The sequence below is a fragment of the Oryctolagus cuniculus genome, chromosome 18, assembly GCF_964237555.1.
Source record: "Oryctolagus cuniculus chromosome 18, mOryCun1.1, whole genome shotgun sequence".
Lineage (NCBI taxonomy): Eukaryota > Metazoa > Chordata > Mammalia > Lagomorpha > Leporidae > Oryctolagus > Oryctolagus cuniculus.
The window spans coordinates 14445957-14473399 of NC_091449.1; the positions used below are offsets into that span (position 1 = coordinate 14445957).

The following is a 27443-nucleotide window of genomic DNA, read 5'->3' on the forward strand; positions in this document are numbered from 1 at the left end:
CTGTACTCAGTCCTTGCACCAAACTGACCATCCTCAGAGCTGTCATGTATTAGGGGACACAACTACAAAGTACATTTCTGTCTCATTTAGTATTTTCCCTCGATGAGTGAATGTGTTGGTTTTACTCAGAAATTTTCCTGACAGAAAGCAAGCATAACAAAAAATATATAATATATCAACCCTGTGTTTCCAAAAGAAAGTAATTAATTCTAGTAGATACTTCAATAAAGACTAAACAAATGCTTATATAGGTTAATGATGAAGCTTCAGTTTTCTGTGGTCTTTAGCTTTGATACCACAAGACTATGAGGGGCAGATGTCTGACATCTTCCAACAAGATGTCCCGGGCCCTGCTGCCCTTTCTGTAGGTGTTGCTCTCACCAGAAGAATAAAGACTCCATCACACAAATCTCATGTAATCCATGGCTTTTGTCCAGAAACACCAAAATGAGATTCCATCTGTCCTGAACTGCAAGTCAAAGTCCCCGAGCAGGGTGAAGAACAAAAAATGTCCAAGCCCCTGAGCTGCTGGCCTTCTGTTTGGCATTGAGGCCCAGGCCACCACTGGTCAGCACCATGGCCTGCGCCACACACACAGCATCAGCACTGTGGACAGCTCAGAGGTTGGCAGGAGCTGCAACACTGAGATAAAAGTTGCATAAGCCCAGGCCAGACAAGGAATCCAAAGCTGCCATGGAAGGACGGAATTTGTGATTTCCTTGAGGACCATAGACACGATCTAGGATGACATTTGGGACAATGAGCTGCTGCTCTTTGTATGGGGGACCAACGGGCCCAAGGTGTGAGGCACTTGAATAAGCCTGGTAGTACAGGGAGCTTCCCAGGGGAGTGAAATGTATTTGTGTAATGGGCATGAGCATTAGATTCAGTGGAAGATACCTTCAGAAGGGGCACTTCCCATATCTTTGTTGAGAATAAGGCACAAAACTAGCCCAGCTTCAGAGAAAATGGAAGCATAAGGGTATGTATTCAGAGGCTGAGAGAAAGGACCAAGATTCCCAGGGAAAGAGGGAAACTGAAATGAGAGAGCCCTGTGTGCACTACAGCCCTGTGTGTGCTGTCCAAGCCCCACTCCCATCATCCACCAGTGCCATGACAACTCAAAAATGCCCAAAAGTTGGCACACAAGTAGAAGCCCCTCAAACCCTGCCCCAAGCCTCACCCTACTTGAATGTTCACTTAAGCCACAGACAGTGGCCCCTGTGCTTCCAGGACTAGGAAAGGACAGCCCCAAACCCTGCTAGCAGCAGCGTTCTCTCCCTGGAGGTTAACCTGCTCCCTCCTGTGGACTTTCCCTCTGTCTTGAAGTAGTTTGCTTCTCTGCTCACCTTTATCCACATGTCTTCCTTGATTCTCCCTCACCTGGAGGCAGGAACATGGTCCAAGCCTAGCCAGGGCTCAAGAACCTGGGGCACTACTGGCTATGAGTCAGACACAGGTGGAGTTCAGGGACCGTGGCCTCCACTAGGTCCAGTCTTGGCTTGCTGTGGGCTTTTGGGGGAGTGAACCAGAAGAACCAGTTTCTCTTTCTGTTTCTTTCAAAAAGTGAAAATAATTTATAAAAAAAGAGCTTGTAACTACCAAATAAATGGAAAATATGTTTTCAAGGTGCTGGCTTTGTGGTAGAGTGAGTTAAGCTACTGCCTACAAGGCCAGCATCCCATATGAACATTGGTTCTAGTCCTGGCTGTTGCACTTCCAATCCAGCTCACTGCTATGGCCTGAGAAAGCAGTGGAAGATGGCCCAAGTGTTTGGGCCCCTGCACATGTGGGGAGACCTGGACAGAAACTCCTGCCTCCTAGCTTTGGATTGGCACAGCTCCAGTGATTGCAGTCATCTGGGGAGTGAACCAGAGGGTGGAAGACATTTCTCTCTGTCTCTCACTCTATATATTTCTATAACAAAGAAAGATTCAGCGCCATCTACCAGGTGCGGACCCCGCTTCTGGCTCAGACTGAACTCTTCCGCCTGCAATGCAGCCATGAGTGCCCCGCCCGGGGGAATCTTTCTTGTGAAGTGCCCACATGCAGGGAGTTCGGGACAAGCCCCGGGGCAGCCTCTGCCTGCCAGCCTTGTGGGGACTGGGAAGCGCGCGCATTGGCGACTGCCCTGAGTGACTGCAAGTGAGTGCGCAGTGCGCAGTGCGCGGGGCTCAGGACATACCTTGATCACATACTCATCAAGATACAGCTGAACATCCCCAGCTGGTCGGGGGTAAAGGCCGTGGGGCTGCGGCGAGAGGACCTGGGCACTGCAGAGGGAACAGCAACACAGGCCTTTGGTTTGCTTTAAGCAAGAATCCATTGGAGTTCCTGATGCAGGAACTGATTCCTGATCAGGAACAGTTCCTGATGGGGAGTGACCCGGTGGGTAGACACCAGTGCTCTCTCTCGGGGTCTCTCCTCTTTGCCAGGGTCTCGCAAAGGGATTTTGGAAAATGCACCGTGGAAGACAGAGCCTGATCTCATGGTCATGCATTTTCTACGGGAGCTTGAACTTCATGAGGGGAAGATGTCCTGCTGCCGCACATGCACACAGACACACACACATACATACAAACCCACACACAAACACACACAAGACAGACAGACAGACACACACACACAGAGACACACACACACATGGATACACAGACACACACACACACAGAAAGACACACAGACATATATATATATATATGTACCCATAGATACACACTAACAGAAAGACACAGACATAAAGACATAGACATACATACATTCATACACAGCCACACACACACACACACACACAAATGCACCCACACACCCACCTCCAGAGGCATTTACACACATTCATACATACATACACACACATGCATACATTAACACCCAGACACACCCCTCCCCCACCTTCATACAAACACATACATGCATACATACACACAGACACGCCCACTCCCAGGTACATACATACTTACACATAAATGCATACATGCACACCCACTCCCACACACACATACATATATTCATATACATGCATACATACACACCCACACACATACATACATACACACATGTACATACACATACATGCATGCATACGTACCCACACACACAGACACAAACACACACCCACACCCACACACTGTCAAGGCAAGTGCCAAGCATGCAGTTTTCTCCCAGCTCTTGAGAGAGAGAGAGAGAGAGAGAAAGAGGGAATAAAAATGCATAGGGCTTTGGAGGAAGCCCTCAGCCATGGATGGGACAGAAAGAGATGGAGAAAGAGCCCAGTTCTGACCATTGTGGCCACCTGGGAAATGAACCAGTGGATCAAAGACCTTTCTGTCTCTTTTTCTCACTGTATGTAACTCTCTCTCTCTGTCTCTCTGTCTCCCTGTCTCTCTCTCGCTGTCACTCTGCCTTTCAAATAAATAAATCTTAAAAAACAAAGTTTGTTGCCCTTGAACATTTCAGCTGGAATTGTGTAAGCTGAGTCCCTTGAGAAGTCTGATGCGTTGGCCGCTGTTTCTGCCCTAGGTGCTCACAAGACCGCCTTTTCCCCTTGCACACTGGTGGGGCTGGCCGTCCACTGCAGGCTTCGTCTTTCACATCGTCTTGTCCCCTCTGAAAGCAAAGTGTGCATGTGTGCTCTGCTGATATTGCTTTCTTTTTTTTTTTTTTTTTTTTTTTTTTTTTATTTTTGACAGGCAGAGTGGACAGTGAGAGAGAGAGACAGAGAGAGAAAGGTCTTCCTTTGCCGCTGGTTCACCCTCCAATGGCCGCCGCTGCAGCCGGCGCACCGCGCTGATCCTGGCAGGAGCCAGGAGCCAGGTGCTTTTCCTGGTCTCCCATGGGGTGCAGGGCCCAAGCACCTGGGCCATCCTCCACTGCACTCCCTGGCCATAGCAGAGAGCTGGCCTGGAAGAGGGGCAACCGGGACAGAATCCGGCGCCCCAACCGGGACTAGAACCCGGTGTGCCGGCGCCGCAAGGTGGAGGATTAGCCTATTGAGCCACGGCGCCGGCTCGATATTGCTTTCTTTTTAAAACATATTTTATTATAGGGCTAGTGTTGTGTCGCCACCATCTTGTGTGTCACCAGCATCTCGTATGAACACAGGTTCTAGTCTCAGCTGCTCCACTTCTGATCCAAGTGCCCACTAATGCACCTGGGAAAGCAGCAGATGATGGGCCAAGGGTTTGGGCCCCTGCACCCATGGAGGAGTCCCGGATGGAGCTCCAGGCTCCTGGCTTCAGTCTGGCCCAGCTCTGCTGTGGTGGCCATTTGGAGAGTAAACCAGCAGATGGAAGATCTCTCCCTCTCTTTCCTTGCCCCCATTCATCTAACTTAGCCTTTCAAATAAATATTTTCTAAAATATTATGAGTGTTGTTAATTTTAAATTTACAACATAAAAATTGTGAGGAGTTTTCATATACCCCAGCTGGCTGCCCCATTAATATCTCCTATTAGTGTGTCTGTCACACATGAGCCACACCCAGCTGCCCCAGATTTTTAATCCAAACTCCTTTCACCCCTCCAGCTCTCCCACTCTAGTCATCCACATCTGTGTTCAGATTCTTAGATTCGTTCCCACACACAGAGGAGGACAGGTGGGTCCTGTCTTTCTACACTGCTGGTCTCTGACGAATGGTCTCCACAACCTTTCCCCACAGCATCAATGTTCTTCTCTTCTGCCACCCATGCTTCACCAGAAAATTCTTCCCAGCATTCATGTGGCTCTCACAGGGGCTCTCTTCAAGCTGGAGTTGAATCCTTGTTAGGGCCCCAAACCAGATTTGGTTCAGTAGGTGAAGGTGGGGCTCCAGGGGTGGGTGGCTCCCGTCCATCCTGGAGCTCAGCCAGAGGCCTTGTGGGGGGACAAAGAAAAGTCCAGGACCAGATGGATTCACTGCTGAATTCTACCAGACGTTTAAAGAACTAACTCCAATTCTTCGCAAACTATTCAGAACAGTCAAAAAAGAGGGAATCCTCCCAAATTCTTTCTATGAAGCCAGCATCACCTTAATCCCTAAGCCTGAAAAAGATGAAGCATTGAAAGAAGGTTACAGACCAATATCCCTGATGAACATAGATGCAAAAGTCCTCAATAAAATTCTGGCCAATAGAATGCAACAACACATCAGAAAGATCATCCACCCAGACCAAGTGGGAATTATCCCTGGTATACAGGGATGGTTCAATGTGTACAAATCCGTCAATGTGATACACCCCATTAACAAAATGCAGAAGAAAAACCATATGATTATCTCAATAGATGCAGAGAAAGCATTCAATAAAATACAACACCCTTTCATGATGATAACTCTTAGCAAATTGGGTATAGAAGGAACATTCCTCAATACAATCAAAGCAATTTATCAAAAACCCACGGCCAGCATCCTATTGAATGGGGAAAGGTTGAAAGCATTTCCACTGAGATCTGGTACCAGACAGGGATGCTCACTCTCACCACTGCTGATAAAATATAGTTCTGGATGTTTTAGCCAGAGCCATTAGGCAAGAAAAATAAATTAAAGGGATACAAATTGGGAAGAAAGAAGTCAAAATATCCCTCTTTGCAGATGATATGATTCCTTATTTAGGGGATCCAAAGAACTCTACTAAGAGACTATCGGAACTCATAGAAGTGTTCAGCAAAGTAGCAGGATATAAAATCAATGCACAAAAAACCCATGCCTTTGTATACACAGGAAATGCCATGGCTGAGAAAGAACTTCTAAGATCAATCCCATTCACAATAACCACAAAAACAATCAAATGCCTTGCAATAAACTTAACCAAGGATGTTAAAGAACTCTGGATGAGAATTACAAAATCTTAAAGAAAAATAGAAGAGGATGCCAAAAATGGAAAAATTTTCCATGCTCATGGATTGGAAGAATCAATATCATCAAAATGTCCTTCTCCTAATTGCTAAGGTTTCCACGACATTATAGGGGAGAGATGTGCTCTCACAAATGCCAGCGGTCCTTACTATGGATCACAGATCTCCACAAGCCAACAGCTTTAATGGAGAGCCTACAAGTAAGATTCACCCCAATTCTAGTGGCCACTGCTCACCTCATACAAAAGCCAGGCCCAATCCCCACTGAATGGGAAAAAACAGGAAGCATCTGGGTAGAGCAGTGGCCAATATTACAACCCAAACTTGGCATCCTTAGAGAACTGGTACAGGAACAATAGGAAAAGAGACACATAGAGCCCTCCACTAGCCCTCATAACACACCCATTTTTGTGATACCAAAGAAAAGGAAAATATAGGCTACCACAGGATTTGAGAGCCATCAACAAAATCATAAAAAAGATGGGAACATTCCAGGCTGGCATTCCCCATCCAGGGGCCATTCCTAATGGATACCACATAGTTACCATTGATATCAAAGATTGTTTCTTTTCCATTCCCATCACAGAGCAGGATAAGGCCTACTTCACCTTTACAGTATGAGAGCCCAATTTCCAGCTCCCTGCAAAAAGATTTCAGTGGACAGTACTCCTACAAGGTATGAAAAATAGCCCTGCCATTTGCCAAAAATACGTTTCTCATGTGACCAGCACACTTAAAGATCAGTGCTTGGTCATACATTATGTGGATGATATCTTACTTGCTCACGACAATGCAGCAACTCTGAATGCCTGTGTAAGTGATACAGTAAGAAATTTACAATTCCTGGGTTTGTCTATTGCCACAGGAAAGGTACAATATTTTCCTCCCTTTCAATTCTTGGGTTATCAAATCTCCTCCCATGTATCTCCAAAGGGCCCAAACCTAAAAGTCAAGTATAAATACTCACTTAATGAATATCAGCAACTATGTGGCCAAATCAATTGGCTGAAGCCCTTCCTTCCCCTAACACCTGCAGAGCTTAGACCACTATACGATTTACTGACTAAGGGGAACAGACCTTCTTCAAAAATCACATTGACAGGAGCAGCCAAATCCACTATAGAAAAGATCAACACCCAGTTATCAAGTTTAAAAACCTCAGGTGCCTCTATTTGCCATAACCATATATACCCTCAAGGCCCCCTTAGGAGTTATTTGGCAACAAAATAGACCACTTTTTTGGGTGCACATAGCCTGGAGCGAGTGTCGTAAAATAGTTAACAAAGTAGATGCCATCCTTATGATGGGGCTTAAATTAAGATATTATGCCAATAAGATATTTAACACAGAGCCAGACATAGTGGTCCTACCCCTATCACAATTAGAACTGTCGACAGTGATGCAGATTACCATGCACTTTCCCAGGACAGGTTGACCTGCCAGCAGACAGGCTACTCCAGATGTTACAAACTTTAGAAATAGGCTATCCAATACATGCTTTCCCTGCTAATCAACCTAAACCCATGGCACCATGTGCATTTATGGATGCCAACAAGTTACTGCTTGGAATAGTGATCAAATCCTCAAGAGAAAAAGATAGGATCCATGTAGAACCCCATGGGGGATCAGTACAATTGGGAGAAAAAAGGGCAATAATCAAGGTTCTACTCCTTAGCCAGGATGGGCCGGTAAATATGTTTTCGGACAGCAAATACTCAGTACAGGTAGTAAAGACGATCCCCTTTGCAGTCTTTAACCTGACCAATAAGCCAGTTGACCAGATGTTCACAACACTTGAAGAGCTGAGAACAGAAAACACCCATGGTATATCTCACACATAAGATCACATACTGGGTTACCTGGCTTTATTTTCCAAGGCAACAAAAAGGTTGATCATCTTATCTTCTGCAACACGGCTTCCATTGGACACCTAGAACCAGCATGTATTCTACACCAAAAATTTCATATTTCAGCAAGTAACATAAAATTGCTTTTCCCAGAGATAACAATGAGCCAATGCAAACACCTAGTGCACTCTTGCAAGAATCGTGCACCCCTCGCCCCATTAGGCCCACTGCAACAAGCAGTAGTGACCCCGTGAGGCCTTGCTCCTAATAAGCTCTGGCAAGTGGACGTCACCCACATGAACTCCTTTGGTAAACTTCAGTTTGTCCATGTGGTGGTAGATACTTATTCAAAGGCTGTATTTGCAACAGCCCAATCTGGAGAAAAGGCTAGTAATGTGATAAAGGCGGTTAAATCAGCCATGCTCATCCTTGGTGTCCCCTGGACCATAAAGACTGATAACAGGCCAGCGTATACATCACAGGAATTTAATTTCTTCCTGACATCCTGGAACATACAGTCTGCCACAGGTATCCCATACAACCCACAGGGACAGGAAGAACTCATAGGATGATTAAAGATTTCTTACAAAGACAGAAAAACAATCATATGCCCCCAGACCCACAGCTTGCCTTGACAGAGGTCATTTTCACTATCAAGTTTCTTAGTTTTGATTCCCAAGGGATCATCCCAGCTTATAAACACTGGGGATCCTTTCCATCCGAGACCCCAGCCCCTATGGTTTGGAGGAAAGACCACCTGACAGGAGAATGGAAGGGACCACACCCTCTGCTAACCAAGGGTTGAGGATATGCTTGTGTCTTTCCAGAGAATGCAGAACAGCCCACTTGGGTACCAGCCAGAAGCATCAAGCCTGCAACTGACAGCCAACCAGAACCAGCTGAACAAGACTGAGAGTCTGCCTTGTTAGCAGATGCACCTGCCTTATCATCCTACCGTGAGAAACTGCCCATAGCCACATCCATTACTGCTTTATACCCCACTAGCTCTGTTCAGGCCCTCTAATGGCCCATAGCCTGCGTGTGGTCATGCCATTCCTGATTACCCTGTTCCTCATTACTACCCCCATCTGAGCAAGCGCTCCTGTGGTCTCCTGTTTTGAGTGCTGGTTTGTCAATGACAAGTAAGATCCCCTGGGGGACAACCTAAGACAGGAACAGTCATATATGGAGACCACATGGAAATGGGGTCAACAAGGTTATGACCAAGAATCATGCCTCCCATTGCTCAAAAACGAAAAAGGGGAAATGTGGTGGAATGAGAAGGTGAGAATGTCATGCCAAGATGGCCACTGGCAACAGAAACTGCCTGGCAACAGGCTGTGATTGGATGGTTTTGGAAACCACACAACAACAGAGCCTGACTGACAACAGGTCGTGATTGGATGGCTTCAGAAACCACATGACAATAGAGCCTGACTGACAACAGGCTGTGATTGGATGGTTTCAGAGACTGCTTTGCAAAAGAGCCTGACTGGCAACAGGCTGTGATTGGATGGCTTTGGAAACTACCTGGCAACAGGCTGTGATTGGTTAGGGCATAGACCGCCCCTTGACCGGATTGGCTGCCTTGGCTATATGAGCAGCTGTAGCAACTGAAATAAACAAGTCTGCTTTCACCCAACTCTCAGGGTCTGTGTGGTGACTCTGTGCCTCTTGCCCCCACCATGCTCTTCCTCTCAGAAACGAATCCACCACAACAAACATGGATTAAAGATCTATATCTACGACCCAACACCATCAAGTTATTAGAGAACAATGGAGAAACCCTGAAAGATATAGGCACAGGCAAAGGCTTCTTGGAAAAGACCCATGAGGCATAGGCAGTCAAAGCCAAATTAACAATTGGGATTGCATCAAATTGAGAAGTTTCTGTACTGCAAAAGAAACAGTCAGGAAAGTGAAGAGGCTACCGAGAGAATGGGAAAAGATATATGCAAACTATGCAACAGATAAAGGATTAATAACCAGAATCTACAAAGAGATCAAGAAACTCCACAACAGCAAAACAAACAACCCACTTAAGAGATGGGCCAAGTACCTCAATAGACATTTTTCAAAAGAAGAAATCCAAATGGCCAACAGAAAAAATGTTCAGGATCACTACCCATCAGGGAAATGCAAATCAAAACCACACTGAGGTTTTACCTCACGCCAGTTAGAATGGCTCACATACAGAAATCTACCAACAACAGAGGCTGGGGAGGATGTGAGGAAAAAGGGACACTAACCCACTGTTGGTGGGAATGCAAACTGGTCAAGCCACTATGGAAGTCAATTTGGAGATTCCTGAGAAACCTGAATTTAATCCTACCATACAACCCAGCCATTCCACTCCTTGGAATTTACCCAAAGGATATTAAATTGGCAAACAAAAAGCTGTCTGCACCTTAATGTTTATTGCAGCTCAATTCACAATAGCCAAGACCTGGAATCAACTTAAATGCCCATCAACGGTAGACTGGATAAGAAATTATGGGACATGTACTCTATAGAAAACTATACTATAAAATCCTGTCATTTGCAACAAAATAGAGGAATCTGGAAAACATCATGCTGAGTGAAATAAGCCAGTCCCAGAGGGACAAATGTCATATGTTCTCCCTGATTGGTGACAACTAACCAAGCACCAAAAAGGAAACCTGTTGAAGTGAAATGGACACTATGAGAAACAGTGACTTGATCAGCCCTTGTCCTGAATGTTGATGAACAACTCAATACTTTAACTCTTTTCATATTTTTTGTTCTACTTAATATTGTTGGTTGAACTCTTTAATTAACACACAATTATTCTTAGGTGTTTAAATTTAACTGGAAAGTGATCTCTGTTAAATATAAGAGTGGTAATAAGAGAGGTAGGAGATGTACAAGTGGGGACATGCTCAAGCTGACTTGCCCCAAATGGTAGAGTTAGAAACATACCAGGGGATTCCAATTCAATCCCATCAAGGTGGCATGTACCAATGCCATCTCACTAGTCCAAGTGATCCATTTAAGTTCACAATTCATCATGATAGGACTAAGAGTCAAAGGGATCACATAAACAAGACTAGTGTCTGCTAATACTAATAGAATTAAAAAGGAGAGAATGATCCAACATGGGAAGCGAGATACACAGCAGACTCATAGAATGGCAGATGTCCTAAACAGCACTCTGGCCTCAGAATCAGCCCTTAAGGCATTCAGATCTGGCTGAAGAGCCCATGGGAGTATTTTAGGCATGGAAAGCCAAGACAATCTGGCAAAAGAAAAAAAGACCTAAACGAAAGATCTCTGCGAGTGAGATCCCAGTGGGGAGGAGAGAACTTCCACTTCGCTGGCCATGGTGCTGACCAGTGGCGGCCTGGGCCTCAATGCCAAACAGAAGGCCAGCAGCTCAGGGGCTTGGACATTTTTTGTTCTTCACCCTGCTCAGGGACTTTGCATTGTAGTTCAGGACAGATGGAATCTCATTTTGGTATTGCTGGACAAAAGCCATGGATTACTTGAGATTTGTGTGTGGAGTCTTTATTCTTCTGGTCTGAGCAACACCTACAGAAAGGGCAGCAGGGCCTTGGGCATCTTGTTTGAAGATGTCGGACAGCTGCCAATCAGAGTCTCTTGGTATCAAGGCTAAAGACCACAGAAAACTGAAGTTTCATCATTATCCTATATAGTCATCTGCTTAGTCTTTATTGAAGTATCTAATGGAATTAATTACTTTCTTTTGGAAACACAGGGTTGATATATTATATATTTTTTGTATGCTGGCTTTCTGTCAGCAAAATTTCTGAGTAAAATCAACACATTCACTAAACAGGGGAAAATACTAAATGAGACAGAAATGTACTTTGTACTCATGTCCCCTAATATCCGATAGCTCTGAGGATGGTCAGTTTGGTGCGAGGTAACTTATGGACTGAGTACAGCATATGAGAGGTCTCTACAGGGAAGTGTGACCACAGGTGTGTGGCTGACCACACAGGTGTGTGTGTATGGTAGAGAACATGGGGCTCTGGGAGAAGTGTGAGCAACATTGACACAGATTGTATCCAGATGAAAATGCACCTAAAGGATCACTCAGTAGAGCTTGGACTGTATGCTAAGGGCCATAGTGGGCCATGAAAAGCTGATAATGAAAAACGTGATATAAGTATCATAGAGTGTAAGTCCACAAGTTTGCTATTTTTCTTCCTCCATCATCATTTTTCCTTCTTCTGGATTAAAAATTTTTCAGGATCTCGGCCGGCGCCGCGGCTCACTAGGCTAATCCTCCGCCTAGCGGCGCCGGCACACCGGGTTCTAGTCCTGGTCGGGGCGCCGGATTCTGTCCCGGTTGCCCCTCTTCCAGGCCAGCTCTCTGCTGTGGCCAGGGAGTGCAGTGGAGGATGGCCCAGGTGCTTGGGCCCTGCACCCCATGGGAGACCAGGAAAAGCACCTGGCTCCTGGCTCCTGCCATCGGATCAGCGCGGTGCGCCGGCCGCAGCACGCCGGCCGCGGCGGCCATTGGAGGGTGAACCAACGGCAAAAAGGAAGACCTTTCTCTCTGTCTCTCTCTCTCACTGTCCACTCTGCCTGTCAAAAAAAAAAATTTCAGGATCTCACAGATTTTCATGACTTTAACTAACATATCTGAAAGAGCTTTGGGAAATCCAAGGCTTATTTTAGCCTCCAGCTTGGAGGCTACACTTCAGGGTCAGGCAGCCCCACAGTCTGGTGTCTGTGGAAGCTGCTCATGGCAGGTGCAGGGGAGTAATCAGATCTTGAGCCAGGAGGAAGAGAGAAAACCTAGACCCAACTACTACTCAAATAACCAAACCTCTCATGTGAACTACCCCCTGAGGGAACACCCTCAAAGACGCAAAAACGTACCACTGGCCCCATCTCTCACATGCCCTCAATATACCAAATCTCCACCATTAATCCACCAAACATCAACATTAAGACATTTGAGCTTAAACAACTCCCTGAGTTTTGGGAGACAAGTCCTGTTGTACCTACACATAAGCTCTATCTCCTGTTTTTGTTGTTGGTCTAGAGTTTACAATAGACATCTTCTCTTTACCACACACTGCCATCCAGTGATACTGGACTTCTTCACCTATAATATAGTAACCCCACAACAACAGGTTTCCATTCACCCTCTTATGCTTCTGCAATTTCATAATTTTACTTCTACCCACATTATAAACAATACAACATATAGTAATAATTTTTGCTTTAAAAATGATCATTTAAGGCAATTAAAGGTAAGCAGTCTTTTATATTTATCAACATGCTACCCATTTTCAGTGTTCAGTGTTCATTTTTATAAATTTGATTTTCATCTGGCATCATTTTTCTCACATGTGAAGCATTTAATAAGCTTATGTTTTTAAATGATTTATTCATTTATTTGAAAGGCAGAGTGACAGAGAGGGAGAAACAGAGAGAGAAGAGATCTTCCATCCACTGGTTCACTCCCCAGATTCCCACAAGAGTCAGGGCTGCACCGGGCCAAAGCCAGGAGCCTAGAACTCCAACTGTGTCTCCCATGAGGGATGCAGGGATCTAGGTACTTGGGCCATCCTCCGCTGTTTACCCAGGTGAATGAGCAGGATGTTGTATTAGAAGCAGAACAGCCAAGACATGAACTGGTGCTCTGATGTGGGATGCCAGCATGGCAGGCAACAGCTCAACCCACTGCACAACGCCAGCCCCCTAAGCTTTCATTTTTTGTCCCCAAAGACTTATTTATTTGAAATGCAGAGTTATGGGGGTAGATGTGGGAAGAGAGAGACAGAGAGAGATCTTCCATCTGCTGGCTGATGTCCCCAGATGGCTGCCACAGGCGGGGCTGGCCAGGCTGAAGTCAAGAGCCCAAGCAGCTGTCCAAACAGTTGAGCTATCTTCTACTACCTATCCAGGTGCATTAGCAGGAAGTTGGGTTGGAAGTGGAGCAGCCAGGACTTGAAAATGGATGCTCTTATGGGATGCCAGAGTCACAGGTGGCAGCTTGACCCACTGGGCCACAGCAGCGCCCCAACCCTGGGTTTTCCTTTTAATAAGGGTCTGTTGATGATAAATTCTGTGTTTGTACCTTAGGGAATGAATGCCGGTATTGCCATATCTTCTTGGAATCAACATGAATTAAGGACAAGGCCAGATAATCAGAGACATCTGCCCCAACCCAGGATGCACCCTACCCAGGACAGCTCCAAGAAGGCACAGGAACCAAAGAGGGGTTGAAATTGGCAGGTGTTTCATTCTGAGCCTCAGGTGATGCAGAAAGTACGAACTCAAAAGAAATGGGCTGAGACACTGAATGACTGAGTCAATGCCCTCTTCTGGGTTTTATATTTTTTTAAATTTATTTGACAGGTAAATTTATAGACAGTGAGAAAAGAGACAGAGAGAAAGGTCTTCCTTCCTCTGGTTCACCCCCCAAGTTGCACCGATCCGAAGCCAGGAGCCAGGTGTTTACTCCCAGTCTCTCATGTGGTGCAGGGGCCCAAGCACTTGGGCCATCAATCACTGGCTTCCCTGGCCACAGCAGAGAGCTGAGCTGTTAGAGGAGCAACCGGGACTAGAACCCAGAGCCCATATGGGATGCTGGTGCCCAGGTGGAGGATTAACAAAGTGAGCCATGACTGGTGCAGAAGCAGACGCGGGCTGGCCAGTGGACCCGGTTCTATTGCCATTGGGGCTACAACGGCCACATCAGCCTGGGCATGAAGTGCTCTAAGGAGGTGCCCCTGCCATATGAGGGGCCATCATCCTAGCCAAGCTGTCCATCGTGCCCGTGAGTAGAGGTTACTGGGGGAACAAGATTGGCAAGCCACACAACGTGCCGTGCAAGGTGATCGGCTGCTGTGGCTTTGTACTGGGGCACTGTATGCCCCTACCAGGGGCACCGGGATCGTCCCCGCTCCTGTCCCCAAGAAGCTGATGCTGATGGCTGGCACTGACAACTGCTACACCTCAGCCCGGGTGCACTGCCATCCACGGCAACTTTGCCAAGGCCACCTTCAATGCCATCTCCAAGACCTACAACTACCTGACCCCTGACCTCTGGAAAGAGACCGTGCTCGCCAAGTCTCCCTCTCAGGAGTTCACCAACCATCTCATGAAGACTCACACCAGGGTGCCATGCAGAGGACCCAGGCTCCAGCTGTGGCCACAACAGAGGTTTTTACACAAGAAAAATAAAGTGGATGGAGCCTGCCAAAAAAAAGAAAAAAGAAAAAAGAAAAAAGAAAAAAGAAACAAAAAATACCCTAAATATACCACTCTGTCTCCCCCATCAGATAAAGAAATAAAGCCGAACCCCTCATCCTCCCGCCTGCGTCGTCCATCCTTACTCCTTCATTTGCGTGCAGCCCTGCCTCCGGCTTTACCTCCACGCAGTCAGTCCTCAGCGGACTGACAACCCTGGGGTCCTGAGGTGGGGCGGGGATCCTGGCTCCCTCAGCCACAGAAGCACTGAGTCAGCCTCTACATTTGCCCCAGCTCCCACTGGGAGACCCCTATGCTGTGGGCAACCGAATCATCCCCAAGGAGGTGGCGGGGTAGGCGCCGAAGCAGCGTGGGCGCTATGCCCTCAACCGGGCAGGGACCTCACCATGGCCCCGCCCCACTCCAGAGAGCGCGCCCGGCCCCAGTGCTCTGGCTTGGCACCTCGGCTTCCCGGCTCTGGGAGCTCAAGGGACCAAGCGCTCCTGCCAGTCCCTGCACGCTGCCCTGAGCAGCCGCTTCCTGGCACTGCCGCCCACTGTGTAAGGGCTTCATAGTCCAGATACCCAAGAAGGAGCGAGCTAAAGCCCAAAGCCCAGGTCTCTCCCTGGAGGGGTTTTCCAGTCTGTTCTCCCAACACTGCCGTGGGCCAGTTCTTTCCTCTCTGTTAGCAGATTGATTTCTTTGGAAGGTGGTTCCAGAAAGGGAGAGACAGAGGACACAGCTCTTCCATCTGGTGGGTCACTCCCCGAATGGCGAGTCCCTGGGGCTCTACATGGAGCCCAGCACTTTTGGAACCTACTCCACCAGTTTTTTGGCTCCCACTGGAGCTCCAAGAGGGGGTGGCCCAGGCCTCTGTGGCTGTCCTGGGTTGCATCTGTTCATTGATTCCGAGTTCTCTGCAGCTCTGCTGTAGAAGCCATGGCCAGGGTCTCTGTGCCAAGTCAACCTAAATTTTGATCTTCAGTGGTCCTGTGGGAAATTCTCCACTGCTGCTGGGTTGCCAGGGCCTGGGTCACAGAGGCACAATCTGCACAACCCCCCAGGCGCTGGAATCACACACAGAGCTGGGGCTCCTTTCACCAGGGAGAAAAGGATGTATGCACCTATTTGAATGAGCTACAGAGAGAGAGAGAGAGAGAGAGAGAGAGAGAAAGAGAGAGAGAGAGAAGTCTTTTATCCACTGGGTCACTCTCCAGTTGGCCGCAACAGAGTTGGATCAGAAGTGGAGCAACTGGGACTGGAACCAGCGCCCATATGGGATGCCAGCACTGCAGGTGGCAGCTTTATCCACTATGCCAAATCGTTGGGCCCTCAAGCGGCGTCTTAATCACTGTGCCAAGCATACACCCAAGCAACAGAATTTTAGTTTACTTTTTTAAAACGACTATTTATTTGGAAGAGAGAGAGAGAAATCTTCCATCTGCTGGTTCCTTCCCCAAATGATCTCAAAGGCTGGGGCTGGGCAAGGCGGGGTGGCAGGGGCCCAAGTACCTGGGCCATTGCTGCTGCTTTCCCAGGTGTACGAGCAGGGAGCTGGACCAGAAGCAGAGCAGCTGGGACTCTAGCTGGTGCTCCAATATGTGATGCTGGCATCTGAAGCGGTGGCTTAGCTCTCTGCCATGAGGCCAGCCCCAGAGCAGAACGTTAAAGATGGGTTTCCTTCATTGGTTTTGGAGTTTCTGGAATTGAGTCTTGGGCCAAAAATGCTAGAGGTTCTGAATAGTACAGAGAGCAGCAGTAGTCCAGGATGTGAACTGTTCCTTCAGACACATAAGACAGATGTATCTGGTGCCAGGATTCAGCAGCTGCCTGGGGCATTGAATGTGGTGACTCCATCCGTGTATTTCCAAGTGCTTGTGCGTAATGAAATAAGTCAGATTCCCTCCCCCAACCATATTCTTTCACTGATTTGTGGTAGCTAATGTACAGAGCACAAAGAAACTTAATGGAGATAAATGAAATGGACCTCTTGGAATTTGTATTTTTTTAAAGGTTCATTTATTTATTTCAAAGGCAGAGTTACAGAGAGGCAGAGCAGAGAGAGAGAGCGAGAGCGAGAGAGAGAGAGAGACGTCTTCCATCTGCTGGTTCACTCTCCATATGGCTGCAACAGCTAGAGCTGTGCCAATTTGAAGCCAGGAGCCAGAAGCTTCTTCCAGGTCTCCCACGTGGGTGCATGATTGCAATGCCAGTGATTCTCACTGCTGGGAGCCCTAGATTGCCTCCTCCCACCAACTAGACATCTGACTACTTAGCATCTCCCCTACAGGATGTCTACCAGATTGGTAGCATTAGTGCTGTCCCCGGGGCCAAGTGGAGACTGCTGTTCTCACACCGCATGCTGGTGACCTTCATGCCAGTCAGTGTCACAACTGAAGTGAAGTGTGCTGGAATGCACATGAAGTCCTTGGGCTCCTGCAACCGCGTGGGAGACCTGGAGGAAGCTCCTGGCTCCTGGCTTCGGATCGGCACAGCTCTGGCCGTTGCTACCTACAGGGGAGTGAACCAGTGGATGGAAGACTCTCTCTCTCTCTCTCTCTCTCTCTCTCTCTCTCTCTCTCTCTCTGCCTCTGCTAATCTGTAGCTATACCTTTCAAATAAATAAATAAATCTTAAAAAGAGAGAGAGAGAGAGAGTTTGATGTGCATCAGTTGCTGTTGCACTGGGAGGTGTGGGTGGGGAGCAGCATCACCCAGCATTCCCCAGACTGCTCCCCGAGAACTCTGGCTGAGCTCCAGGATGGATAGGAGCCATGCACGCACAGAGCCCCACCTTCGCTTTCTGAACAGGATCTGGATTGGGGCCCCAAGAAGGATTCAACTCCGGCTTGAAGAGAGCCCCTGTGAGAACCATGTGAATGCTGGGAAGAATTTTCTGGTGAAGCATGGGTGGCAGAAGAGAAGAACATTGATGCTGTGGGGAAAGGTTGTGGAGACCATTCCTCAGAGACCAGCAGTGTAGAAAGACCGGTCCCACCTGTCCTCCTCTGTGTGTGGGAGCGAAACTAAGAATCTGAACACAGACGCGGATGACTAGAGTGGGAGGGCTGGAGGGGTGAAAGGAGTTTGGATTAAAAAACTGGGGCAGCTGGGTGTGGCTCATGTGTGACAGACACACCAATAGGAGATATTAATGGGGCAGCCAGCTGGGGTATATGGAAACTCCTCACAATGTTTATGTTGTAAATTTAAAATTAACAACATTCATACAATTTTAGAAAATATTTATTTGAAAGGTAATGTTAGAGAGAAGGGTGCGAGGGACAGAGATGGAGAATCTTCCATCTGCTGGTTTACTCCCCAAATGGCCACCACAGCAAAGCTGGGCCAGACTGAAGCCAGGAGCCTGGAGCTCCATCAGGGTATCCTCCATGGGTGCAGGGGCCCAACTCTTGGGCCATCTTCTGCTGCTTTCCCAGGTGCATTAGTGGGCACCTGGATCAGTAGTGGAGCAACTGAGACTCGAACCTGTGTTCATACAGGATGCTGGTGACACAGATGGTGGCCTATAATAAAATATGTTGTAAACAGAAAGCAATATCAGCAGAGCACACATGCACACTTTGTTTTCAGAGGGGACAAGACGATGTGAAAGACGAAGCCTGCAGTGGACAGCACAGCCAGGGCTAGGCCAGGCCCAAGCCAGGAGCCAGAAGCTTGAGTGCAGGGGTCCAAGCACTTGGGCCATTAGCAGGGAGCTGGATCCGAAGTGGAGCAGTGGAGACTTGAACCGGCGCCCATATGGGATGCTTTAATCACAGGTGGCTGATTTACCCATTGTGTCACAACACAGGCCCCAGATCAGTGTTTTTTTTTTTTTTTAAGATTTTATTTATTGATTTGAGAGGTAGAGTTACACACAGTGAGAAGGAGAGACAGAAAGGTCTTCGATCCTCTGCTTCTTTTCCACGGTGGCCACACTGGTCAGAACTGGGCTGATCTGAAGTCAGGAACCAGGAGCCTCTTGTGGTGCAGGGCCCATCTCTTGGGCCATCTTCCACTGCTTTCCCAGGCCATAGCAGTAAGCTGGATGGGAAGAGGAGCAGCCAGGACTAGAACCAGTGCCCATATGGGATGCTGCCACCACAGGTGTAGGATTGACCTACTGCACCACAGCGCAGGTCCCTCAGTGTTTTTGTTTTTTGTTTTTTGGTTGTTTTTTTTTTTTTTGGACAGGCAAAGTGGAGAATGCGAGAGAGAGACAGAGAGAAAGGTCTTCCTTTGCCATTGGTTCACCCTCCAATGGCTGCCGCGGCCGGCGCGCTGCGGCCGGTGCACTGCACTGATTCGATGGCAGGAGCCAGGAGCCAGGTGCTTTTCCTGGTCTCCCATGGGTTGCTGGGCCCAAGCACCTGGGCCATCCTCCACTGCACTCCCTGGCCACAGCAGAGGGCTGGCCTGGAATAGGGGCAACCGGGACAGAATCCGGCACCCCGACCGGGACTAGAACCTGGTGTGCCAGCACCGCTAGGCAGAGGATTAGCCTAGTGAGCCGTGGCGCCGGCTTGTTTTTGTTTTCTTATAGCAACCATATTCTGATCCCCATTGTCAATGCCCTTGTCCACCTGCTAAAGGAGGCCTCCCATGTGCTGTTATGGATCTACTTTTAGGTTCCACACCCTGAAATTCCCCTGCCCGGGGAGGGAGATGCTGGGCTGTGGCCATCGGCAGGCTTCCAGGGGCGTCATGGCTCTGCAGTGGGGCAGTGGTCTGGTGTCCAAACGTGGCCCCAGGGCACCGCTGCCTGGCCAGGGCGGTACCCCCACTTGGAGTCTGAAGAATTAGTAGGAGATTAAACATGGTTATGTTGATAGGATTCCACGGACAGAGCAATGGGCAGCTACCAAGGGGTGGAGGTGGTCCAGGCACTCCCAGAGTGCGTCGGGTTTTCTTTGGGATGCCCAAGGCAGTTTGACTGTTGACTTGTTGGCAAGCCAGTGAATAACATCTGCTTATTCTGAGAAAGCAGTGGAAGTGAACAGAGCAAGCCTGGGAAGTCCCGCCAGCAGCCCTGTCCTCCGCGCAGCACCCCTGACCCTTCCTCTCCCCACACAGACCAACTTGGAAAGTTCTGATAGGAAGTCAGCAGCTGTCCTGATCTGGCTCCTGCTGACTTCTCTTTGTTTCTGCATCTAAGAGAAGGGCACATATCTGTGCTCAGAGAAGAATGTCAGAAAGCCTGCATCGCCAGGGTGAAGTTCCCAGGGTGCCCGGTTCTTTAGAGATGGGCCAACTGGAGGTTTCATTGCTCCTAAAAGTGTCTTGAACTAGAGGGGGCTGATATAGTGCTAAGTTACCATTTTAAATTGGCATCTTTTCATTCCATCTACCTGCTAACCTCTTCAAGTGCCATATATGTAAATAGGTCTAGGGTGTGACTTAGGGAGGGTCCATCAAAGACTTAATACCATCCCAAGTTGGCTCATAAAGGAAGCAACCGGCAGCAACAGGCAGAGCAACCGCAGATGCTGGAGAAGAAGCAGCTTCGGAAATACTGCCGGTCCCCATCCTGATGTCAAGTGAGCAAATGGCCGAGGCGGGTGGGCGAGAGGTTGGCTGTGCGGAAACCAAGGCGGCCATGCAGGGCTTGGTAATAGTCCAAGTCTTACCAGCACCTAGTCCCGGTTGCTCCTCTTCCAGTCCAGCTCTCTGCTGTGGCCCGGGAAGGCAGTGGAGGATGGCCCAGGTGCTTGGGCCCTGCACCCCATGGGAGACCAGGAGGAAGCACCTGGCTCCTGGCTTCAGATCAGCACAACGCGCCGGCCATAGCGACCATTTGAGGGACACGGGTGAATCAACGGTAGGAAGACCTTTCTCTCTGTTTCTGTCGAACTCTGCCTGTTTAAATATAAAAAGAAAAGAAAGAGTTATGCATGGCTTTCAAAAAATTGTTTTTTGCACCAGAATGAACACATTTTTGACTCATTTTTTCCATGCATTTCTTAGTCTCTCTGTATTTTCTCATGTTTTCCTTTGCATTGGAACAACCTAGTGTAGATGCATCTCTTGTCTGGAGACACAGATACAATCTTTCTCTTTTAAAAAGTTTTGTTTAAAGAGTTCGTTGATGGGGCCGGCGCTGTGGTGCAGTGGGTTAAAGCCCTGGCTGGAAGTGCAGGCATCTCATATGGGCTCCGGTTCAAGTCCAGGCTGCTCCTCTTCTGATCCCGCTCTCTGGAATGGCCTGGGAGAGCAGGAAAAGATGGGCCCCTGCACCCACAGGGGAGACCAGGAAGAAGCTCCTGGCTCCTGCCTTTGGATTGGCACAGCTCAAGTCATTGTGGCCAGTTGGGGAGTGAACCAGTGGATGGAACACTCTCTCTCTCTCTCTGTGCCTCTCCTTCTTTCTCTGTGTAACTCTGACCATCAAATAAATGAATAGACCTTTTTTTTTATAAAAAAAAGAAAGTATATCCTTGAACGCAAGTTTTATAATAAAAATAAGCTCTCCCACATGGGTGCAGGGGTCCTATCTTTTGGCTGTTGTCTGCTGCTTCCCTAGGCACATGAGCAGGGAGCTGCATAGGCAGTGGGGCAGCTGGGCCTTGCCCTAGTGTCCATATGGGAAGTCAGTGTTGCCAGTGGTGGGTTTTACCCACTCTGCCACAATGCCACGTGCCTTCTTGAAATGAAAAAAAATTACTTTGCATTTGTAGCTGCAGTGGCCAAGGGCTGGTGCAATCCAAAGCCAGGAGCCGGGAGCTCCATCTGGGTTTCCCATGTGGGTGTGGGGGCCCGAATACTTGGGCCATCTTCTACTGCTTTCCCAGGTGCATTTGTAGGGAGCTGGGTGGGAAGTGGAGCAGCTGGGACTCCAACTGGGACTCTGGGATAGGAACCCAGCATTGCAAGGCCTCCCAGGGGCCGGCCCCAGTGGCTGCATTCTAACCATGCACATGTGCTTCTGGCCTCCTTCTCCTCTGCCTGCGGCTCTTTCTCCATCTCTTTCCATCCCCTCCATGGCTGAGGGCTTCCTCCAAAGTCCTATGCAGTTTTTCTCTCTGTTTCTCTCTCTCTCTCTTTCTCATGAGCTGGGAGAAAACTGCCAGCTTGGCACTTGCCTTCACAGTGTGTGGTTGTGGGTGTGATTGTGAGTGTGTGGGTGTGTATTTATACATGTATGTGCATTTATGTATGTATGTGTCTGTGTGTGTGGGTTTCTATATATGTATGCATATGTGTGTATGTATATGTGTGTATCTTTCTGTGTGTGTCTGTATGTGTCTGTCTTTGTGTTAGTGTGTGGGTTCTTATGTATGTATGTGTGTGTAGGTATGTATGTATGTATGTCGTGGGTGTGTGGGTGTGTATGTATGAGTTTGTATGTGTGTGTGTGTTTCTGTGTATGTGAGTTTCTGTGTCTGTGTCTTTCTGTGTGTGTGGGTTTGTATTTATGTATGTGTGTGTGTGTGTGTGGCAGCAGGACATCTTCCCCTCGTGAAGCTCAAGCTCACGGCGAAAATGCATGACCATGAGATCAGGCTCTGCCTTCCATGGTGCATTTTCCAAAATTCCTTTGGGAGACCCAGACAAAGAGGAGAGACCCCGAGAGCGCTGCTGTCTACCTGGTCAATCCCGAAATGCATGCAGTGTCTGCTGCAGTCAAAGCCGGCATCAGGATGGCCAATGGATTGTCTCTGAAAGCAAACCAAAGCCCTTTGTTGCTGTTCCCTCTGCAGCGCCCAGGTGTGCTCGCCGCAGCCGCACGGCCTTTACCCCCGACCAGTTGGGGATGTTGAAAGCTGTTTTCGAAAAGACCCCCTGTCCTGACTGGGAGAAGATACAAGAGTTAGCGGCAAAGCTATGTTTGGATGAGTGCGTGATCAAGGTATGTCCCGAGCCCTGCGCCCTCCATGCCACGCACTCACTTACGGTCACCGCTGTGCTGGCCGCTCAGGGCAGTCGCCAATGCGCGCGCTTTGCAGCCCCTGCGAGGTTGGCAGGCAGAAGCTGCCCCGGGGCTGGTCCTGAAGTCCCTGCGGGTGGGTGCTTGACAAGATAGACTGCCCCTGGCGCTCGCGGCTGCCTTGGGGCAGAAGAGTTGAAGTCTGAGCTGGCAGGGAGGACCTCGCCTGGAGGATGGTTCCGCCCAGCCCGCCGGAGCCAACTGAGAGCCGCCCGCGCAGGCGGAGCAAACACATGTGTGCGGGCAGCGCGTTTCCAAAGTGTATTTCTGTAAATGTATTGTGGGAGAGGCAATGAGACAGAATTTCTTTTTTAAGATTTATTTATTATTTATTTGAAAGAGCTCGAGGCGGCATCGACCCCATGGGCGAATGACCCCACCAGGCCTCCCCTCCGAGGGTCTCTGCACCTCTCAGTACTGTGTCCTGAGAGACCGAGCTCCCAGAACGTGAGCCTTTGTGGTGCAAAGCCTAGCGCGGAAAGTTCTAAGTTCTGCTGCGGCCCCCTCCCCATTACCTGATGCCAGCGGCTCCCTTCCGGACCCGGTACAGCGTTTGAGAAAGAGGCTTGAGCCGAGCAGGCCCACGGCACAGGGGCCTTGAGCTTCTGAGGCCTATGGGGTCTCCCTGGGGTCGTTGCCCCTAGAGTAACCTGTTCCCTCCCTTCCTCCTCAGACTTGGTTTAAAAACCAGCGCGCCAAGAAAAGGAAACAACAGCCAAGGGGTCAGCAGTGCCACCCCAGGGAGTCACCACCACGACCAGGCTCAGAGCTCAGCGCACCTTCGCAAGAAGATCACGGCCCTGGAAGCTCCCAGGCTCAGGGCCCCGAGGCTGCCGAAGACCCGCTGCCCGCCGATCTGCACAACATCCATCTGGACTCCTCAGCACCCTGGGCTTCGCTGCCTCATGACATCGGGGAGCTCATGCGCATGTACTGCTTGTTCGATGACGACGAGCCAGACGACTAGCAGATATCTGAACCCCCAGACTTCAAGGGCCTAGTTTTTCCAGTCATAGAAAGAAGAAAGAAGAAAAAAGAATGAAGCAGTGTAGGAGCCCCTGCCGGCGACCTGGAGACAGCCGTGGAGGGACCACTCCTCTGCCTTGTTCTTTACAAAAGCAAAGGTGCTGGGAGTTTGGGGAGATCTCTGCACTGGTCCGAGGCATCACAGCCTAGAGGTTGGTTTTCTGTAGTGTGTGGACCTTTCATAACGGTGAACTTAGATACTTGAGAAGCTTTACAGAAGAGGATTTATGGGGTTCCTGAGGGCAGTCAGGCGGGCCTCGTGACCTCCTAGCAGCCTTGGACAACAGCCACCACCAGAGAGTCCGGGGTCGCCACCACAGTGGGGCGCCAGGGGGCGCCATCGTAGACAACGCACAAGCTGGGGCCGTGGCTGGAACTCTGCCTTTCAAATCAATCAACACATCTGTACCAAAAAGTGGACCCCCTGTCCTGACTGGGAGAAGATACAAGAGTTATCAGCAAGCTATGTTTGGATGAGTGCATGATCAAGATATGTCCTGAGCCCTGTGCCCTCCGTGCCAGCACTCACTCGCTTGCGGGCCCTGCTGTGCTGGCCACTCAGGGAAGTCGCCAATGCGCGTGCTTCGCAGTCCCTGCGAGGCTGGCAGGCAGAGGCTGCCCCGGGGCTGGTCCCGAAGTCCCTGTGCTTGGGCCCTTGACAAGATAGACTGCCCCTGGCGCTCGCGGCTGCCTTGGGGCAGAAGAGTTCAAGTCTGAGCAGGTGGCGAGGACTATGCATGGTGGATGGTTCCGCCCAGCCCACGGGAGCCAGCCAAGGGCCGCCCGCGCAGGCGGAGTGAACACGTGGGTGCGGGCAGCGCGTTTCCAAAGTGTATTTCTGTAAATGTATTGTGTGAGAGGCAATGAGACCGAATTTCTTTTTTAAGATTTATTTATTATTTATTTGAAAGAGTTTGAGGCGGCTTAGACCCCATGACCGAATGACCCCACCAGGCCTCCCCTCCGAGGGTCTCCGCACCTCTCAGTACTGTGTCCTTAGAGACCGAGCTCCCAGAACGTGAGCCTTTGTGGTGCAAAGCCTAGCAAAGAAAGTTCTAGGTTCTGCTGTGGAGGATCTCTTGGGAGCAGGGCAGAGGCTGCCCGGCCCCCTCTCCTTTACCTGATGCCTGCGGCTCCCTCCCGGGCCCGGCACAGCATTTGAGAAAGAGGCTTGAGCCCAGCGTGCCCACGCCACAAGGGCCCCGAGCTTCTGAGGCCCATGGGGTCTCCCTGGGGTCCTTGCCTCTGGAGTAACCTGTTCCCTCCCTTCCTCCCCAGACCTGGTTTAAAAATCAGCGTGCCAAGCAAAGAAAACTGCAGCAAAAGGGCCAGCACCGCCAGCCGGTGAGTCGCCACCACCACCAGGTTCAGAGCTCAGTGCACCTTCGCAGGAAGATCACGGCCCTGAGAGCTCCCAGGCGCATGGCCACGAGGCTGTCGAGGACCCGCTGCCCGCCGATCTGCAAAATATCCATCTGGACTCCTCAGCACCCTGGGCTTCGTTGCCCCATGACATCGGGGAGCTGGTGCGCATGTACGGCTTGTTCGATGACGATGAGCCTGATGACTAGCAGATATCTGAACCCCCAGACTTCAAGGGCCGAATTTTTCCAGTCATAGAAAAAAGAAAGAAGAAAAAAAGAATGAAGCATGTAGGAGCCCCTGCCGGCGACCTGGAGACAGCCCTGGAGGGACCACTCCTCTGCCTCGTTCTTTGCAAAACTAAACGTGTTGGGATTTTGGGGAGATCTCTGGGCTGGTCGGAGGCATCACAGCCTGGAGGTTGATTTTCTGTAGTGTGTGGATGTTTTGTAACGGTGAACTTAGATGTTTTTGAAGTGCTTAAAGAAGAGGATTTATGGGGTTCCTGAGGGGAGTCAGGTGGGCCTGGTGACCTCGCCGCAGCCTTGGCCCCCAGCCGCCACCAGAGAGTCCGGGGTCGCCGCCACCGTGGAGCGCCAGGGGGCGCCATCGTAGACAACGCGCAAGCCAGGGCCAGGGCTGGAACTCTGCCTTTCAAATTCATCAACACATCTGTACCAAAGAGTGTTTTTTCAAAAGATTGATTTTCTTGTGACCACCACAGTCATGCTAATTAACATACCACCTCCTCACTTTCTTAGCATGTTTTTGCAGAATTATGATTGTATTTTCATTTTTAAAGATTTGATTGATTGGGGCCGGCACTGTAGCACAGCGGGTTCAACCTCCAGCCTGCAGCGCCAACAGCCCATATGGGCACTGGTCTTTCCAATAAAATAAAGTAAAATAAAATAACATAAATCGTTGTTTGAGGATGTTGTTATTGAATTCTTGGAGAGGTAGAGCTGCAGACAGTGAGAAGAAGAGACAGGGAGAAAGGTCTGCCTTCCATTGCTTCACGCCGCAAATGGCCACAAGGGTCAGAGCTGTGCCAATGGGGAGCCGGGAGCCAGGGGCTGGGGTTCACCTCTTCAAGTGGCACATCTGTCAATCAGGTCTAGGGTGTGACTTAGGGAGGGTCCATCAAAGACTTCATACCATGCCAAGTTGGCTTCCTTCTCTAAAGGAGCCATCCTTTAGCCAGGCGGGCGGGCGGTCGGCAAGGGGCAGACAAGTGCAGATGCTGGAGAAGCAGCAGCTTCGGAAATACTGCCGGTCCGCGTCCTGATGTCGAGTGAGCAAGTGGCCGAGGCGGGTGGGCGAGAGGTCGGCTGTGCAGGGCTTGCTTGGTGGTAGGCCAAGCCATGCCGGCACCAGGTTGGCCGTTGGCGGGATCGCTGGCTTATAGCAATGGAGCAAACAGGAGCACAGTTTGCTGCAGGGCTCCCGCCAGCAGTGAGCGAGTGTCCGTCATCTCTCCCATCCTTTTGGATGCCCGTGACTGTCATAGAGTTCGCACGGCAGCCAGTGGGGTCTCCCGGAAACTCTGGTGTTGCTGGCACAGAAAACCTTCCAGTCTTTGGCTTGTGTTTTCCACTTGCTTCCGAGTTGCACTGTTCAGATATTTTAAATGTCCGTGTGACGCAAGGCTACTAGAAAAGTTCATGGAAATGGATTTTAAAACATTGACTTGGGCAAAAACTGTTTGGAATCCACCTATGCAGATAAGGGGTCTTCAGAAAGTTCCTGGGAAAATAGGTAGGAAGAAAAAGTTATGCATGGCGTTCCAAAACATTCTTTTTGCACCAGAATGAGCTCGGTTTTTGACTCCTATTTCCATGCATTTCTTAGTCTCTCTGTATTTTCTCCTATTTTCCTTTGCCTTGGAAAACCCTAGTGTAGAGTGCATTTCTTGTCTGGAGACACAGACACAATCTTTCTCTTTGAAAACCGTGTGTTGAAAGAGTGAGTTGATGGGGCCGGTGCTGTGGTGCAGCAGCTTAAAGCCCCGGCCTGAAGGGCAGGCATCCCATAGGGGCGCCGCTTCGAGTCCGGGTGCCGCTTCGAGTCCCGGCTGCTCCTTTTCTGATCCAGCCCTCTGCTATGGCCTGGGAAAGCAGTAGAGCACAGCCCAAGTCCTTGGGCCCCTGCACCTGCATGGCAGACCTGGAAGAAGCTCCTGGTCCTGCCTTTGCATTGGCACAGTTCGAGCCATTGTGGCCAGTTGGGGAGTAACTCTGACCTTCAAAGCAATGATTTGATC

General features: G+C 49.4%; 1 protein-coding gene and 1 pseudogene across 1 annotated transcript; both read left to right on the forward strand.

Annotated features, from left to right (window-relative positions):
* The first annotated feature begins 8941 nt into the window (after positions 1 to 8941).
* LOC138846517 (small ribosomal subunit protein uS5 pseudogene) lies at positions 8942 to 14869 on the forward strand (annotated as a pseudogene).
* Positions 14870 to 19572: 4703 nt separating this feature from the next.
* On the forward strand, positions 19573 to 23759 carry LOC138846518 (paired-like homeodomain transcription factor LEUTX). Its single transcript, XM_070062532.1, has 3 exons — positions 19573 to 19642; positions 22566 to 22714; positions 23466 to 23759. Exons 1-3 carry the CDS (start codon positions 19573 to 19575, stop codon positions 23757 to 23759), a joined length of 513 nt encoding a protein of 170 aa, XP_069918633.1.
* Positions 23760 to 27443: the final 3684 nt, after the last annotated feature.

What these genes read in the sequence shown, in the direction of transcription:
- LOC138846518 (XM_070062532.1), top strand. Translation starts at nt 19,573, where the DNA reads ATGGCTCTGCAGTGGGGCAGTGGTCTGGTGTCCAAACGTGGCCCCAGG. An exon ending in ACCGCTGCCTGGCCAGGGCG is followed by an intron (nt 19,643 to 22,565) that starts GTACCCCCACTT and finishes TTCCCTCTGCAG; the next exon opens with CGCCCAGGTGTGCTCGCCGC. An exon ending in TGGATGAGTGCGTGATCAAG is followed by an intron (nt 22,715 to 23,465) that starts GTATGTCCCGAG and finishes CTTCCTCCTCAG; the next exon opens with ACTTGGTTTAAAAACCAGCG.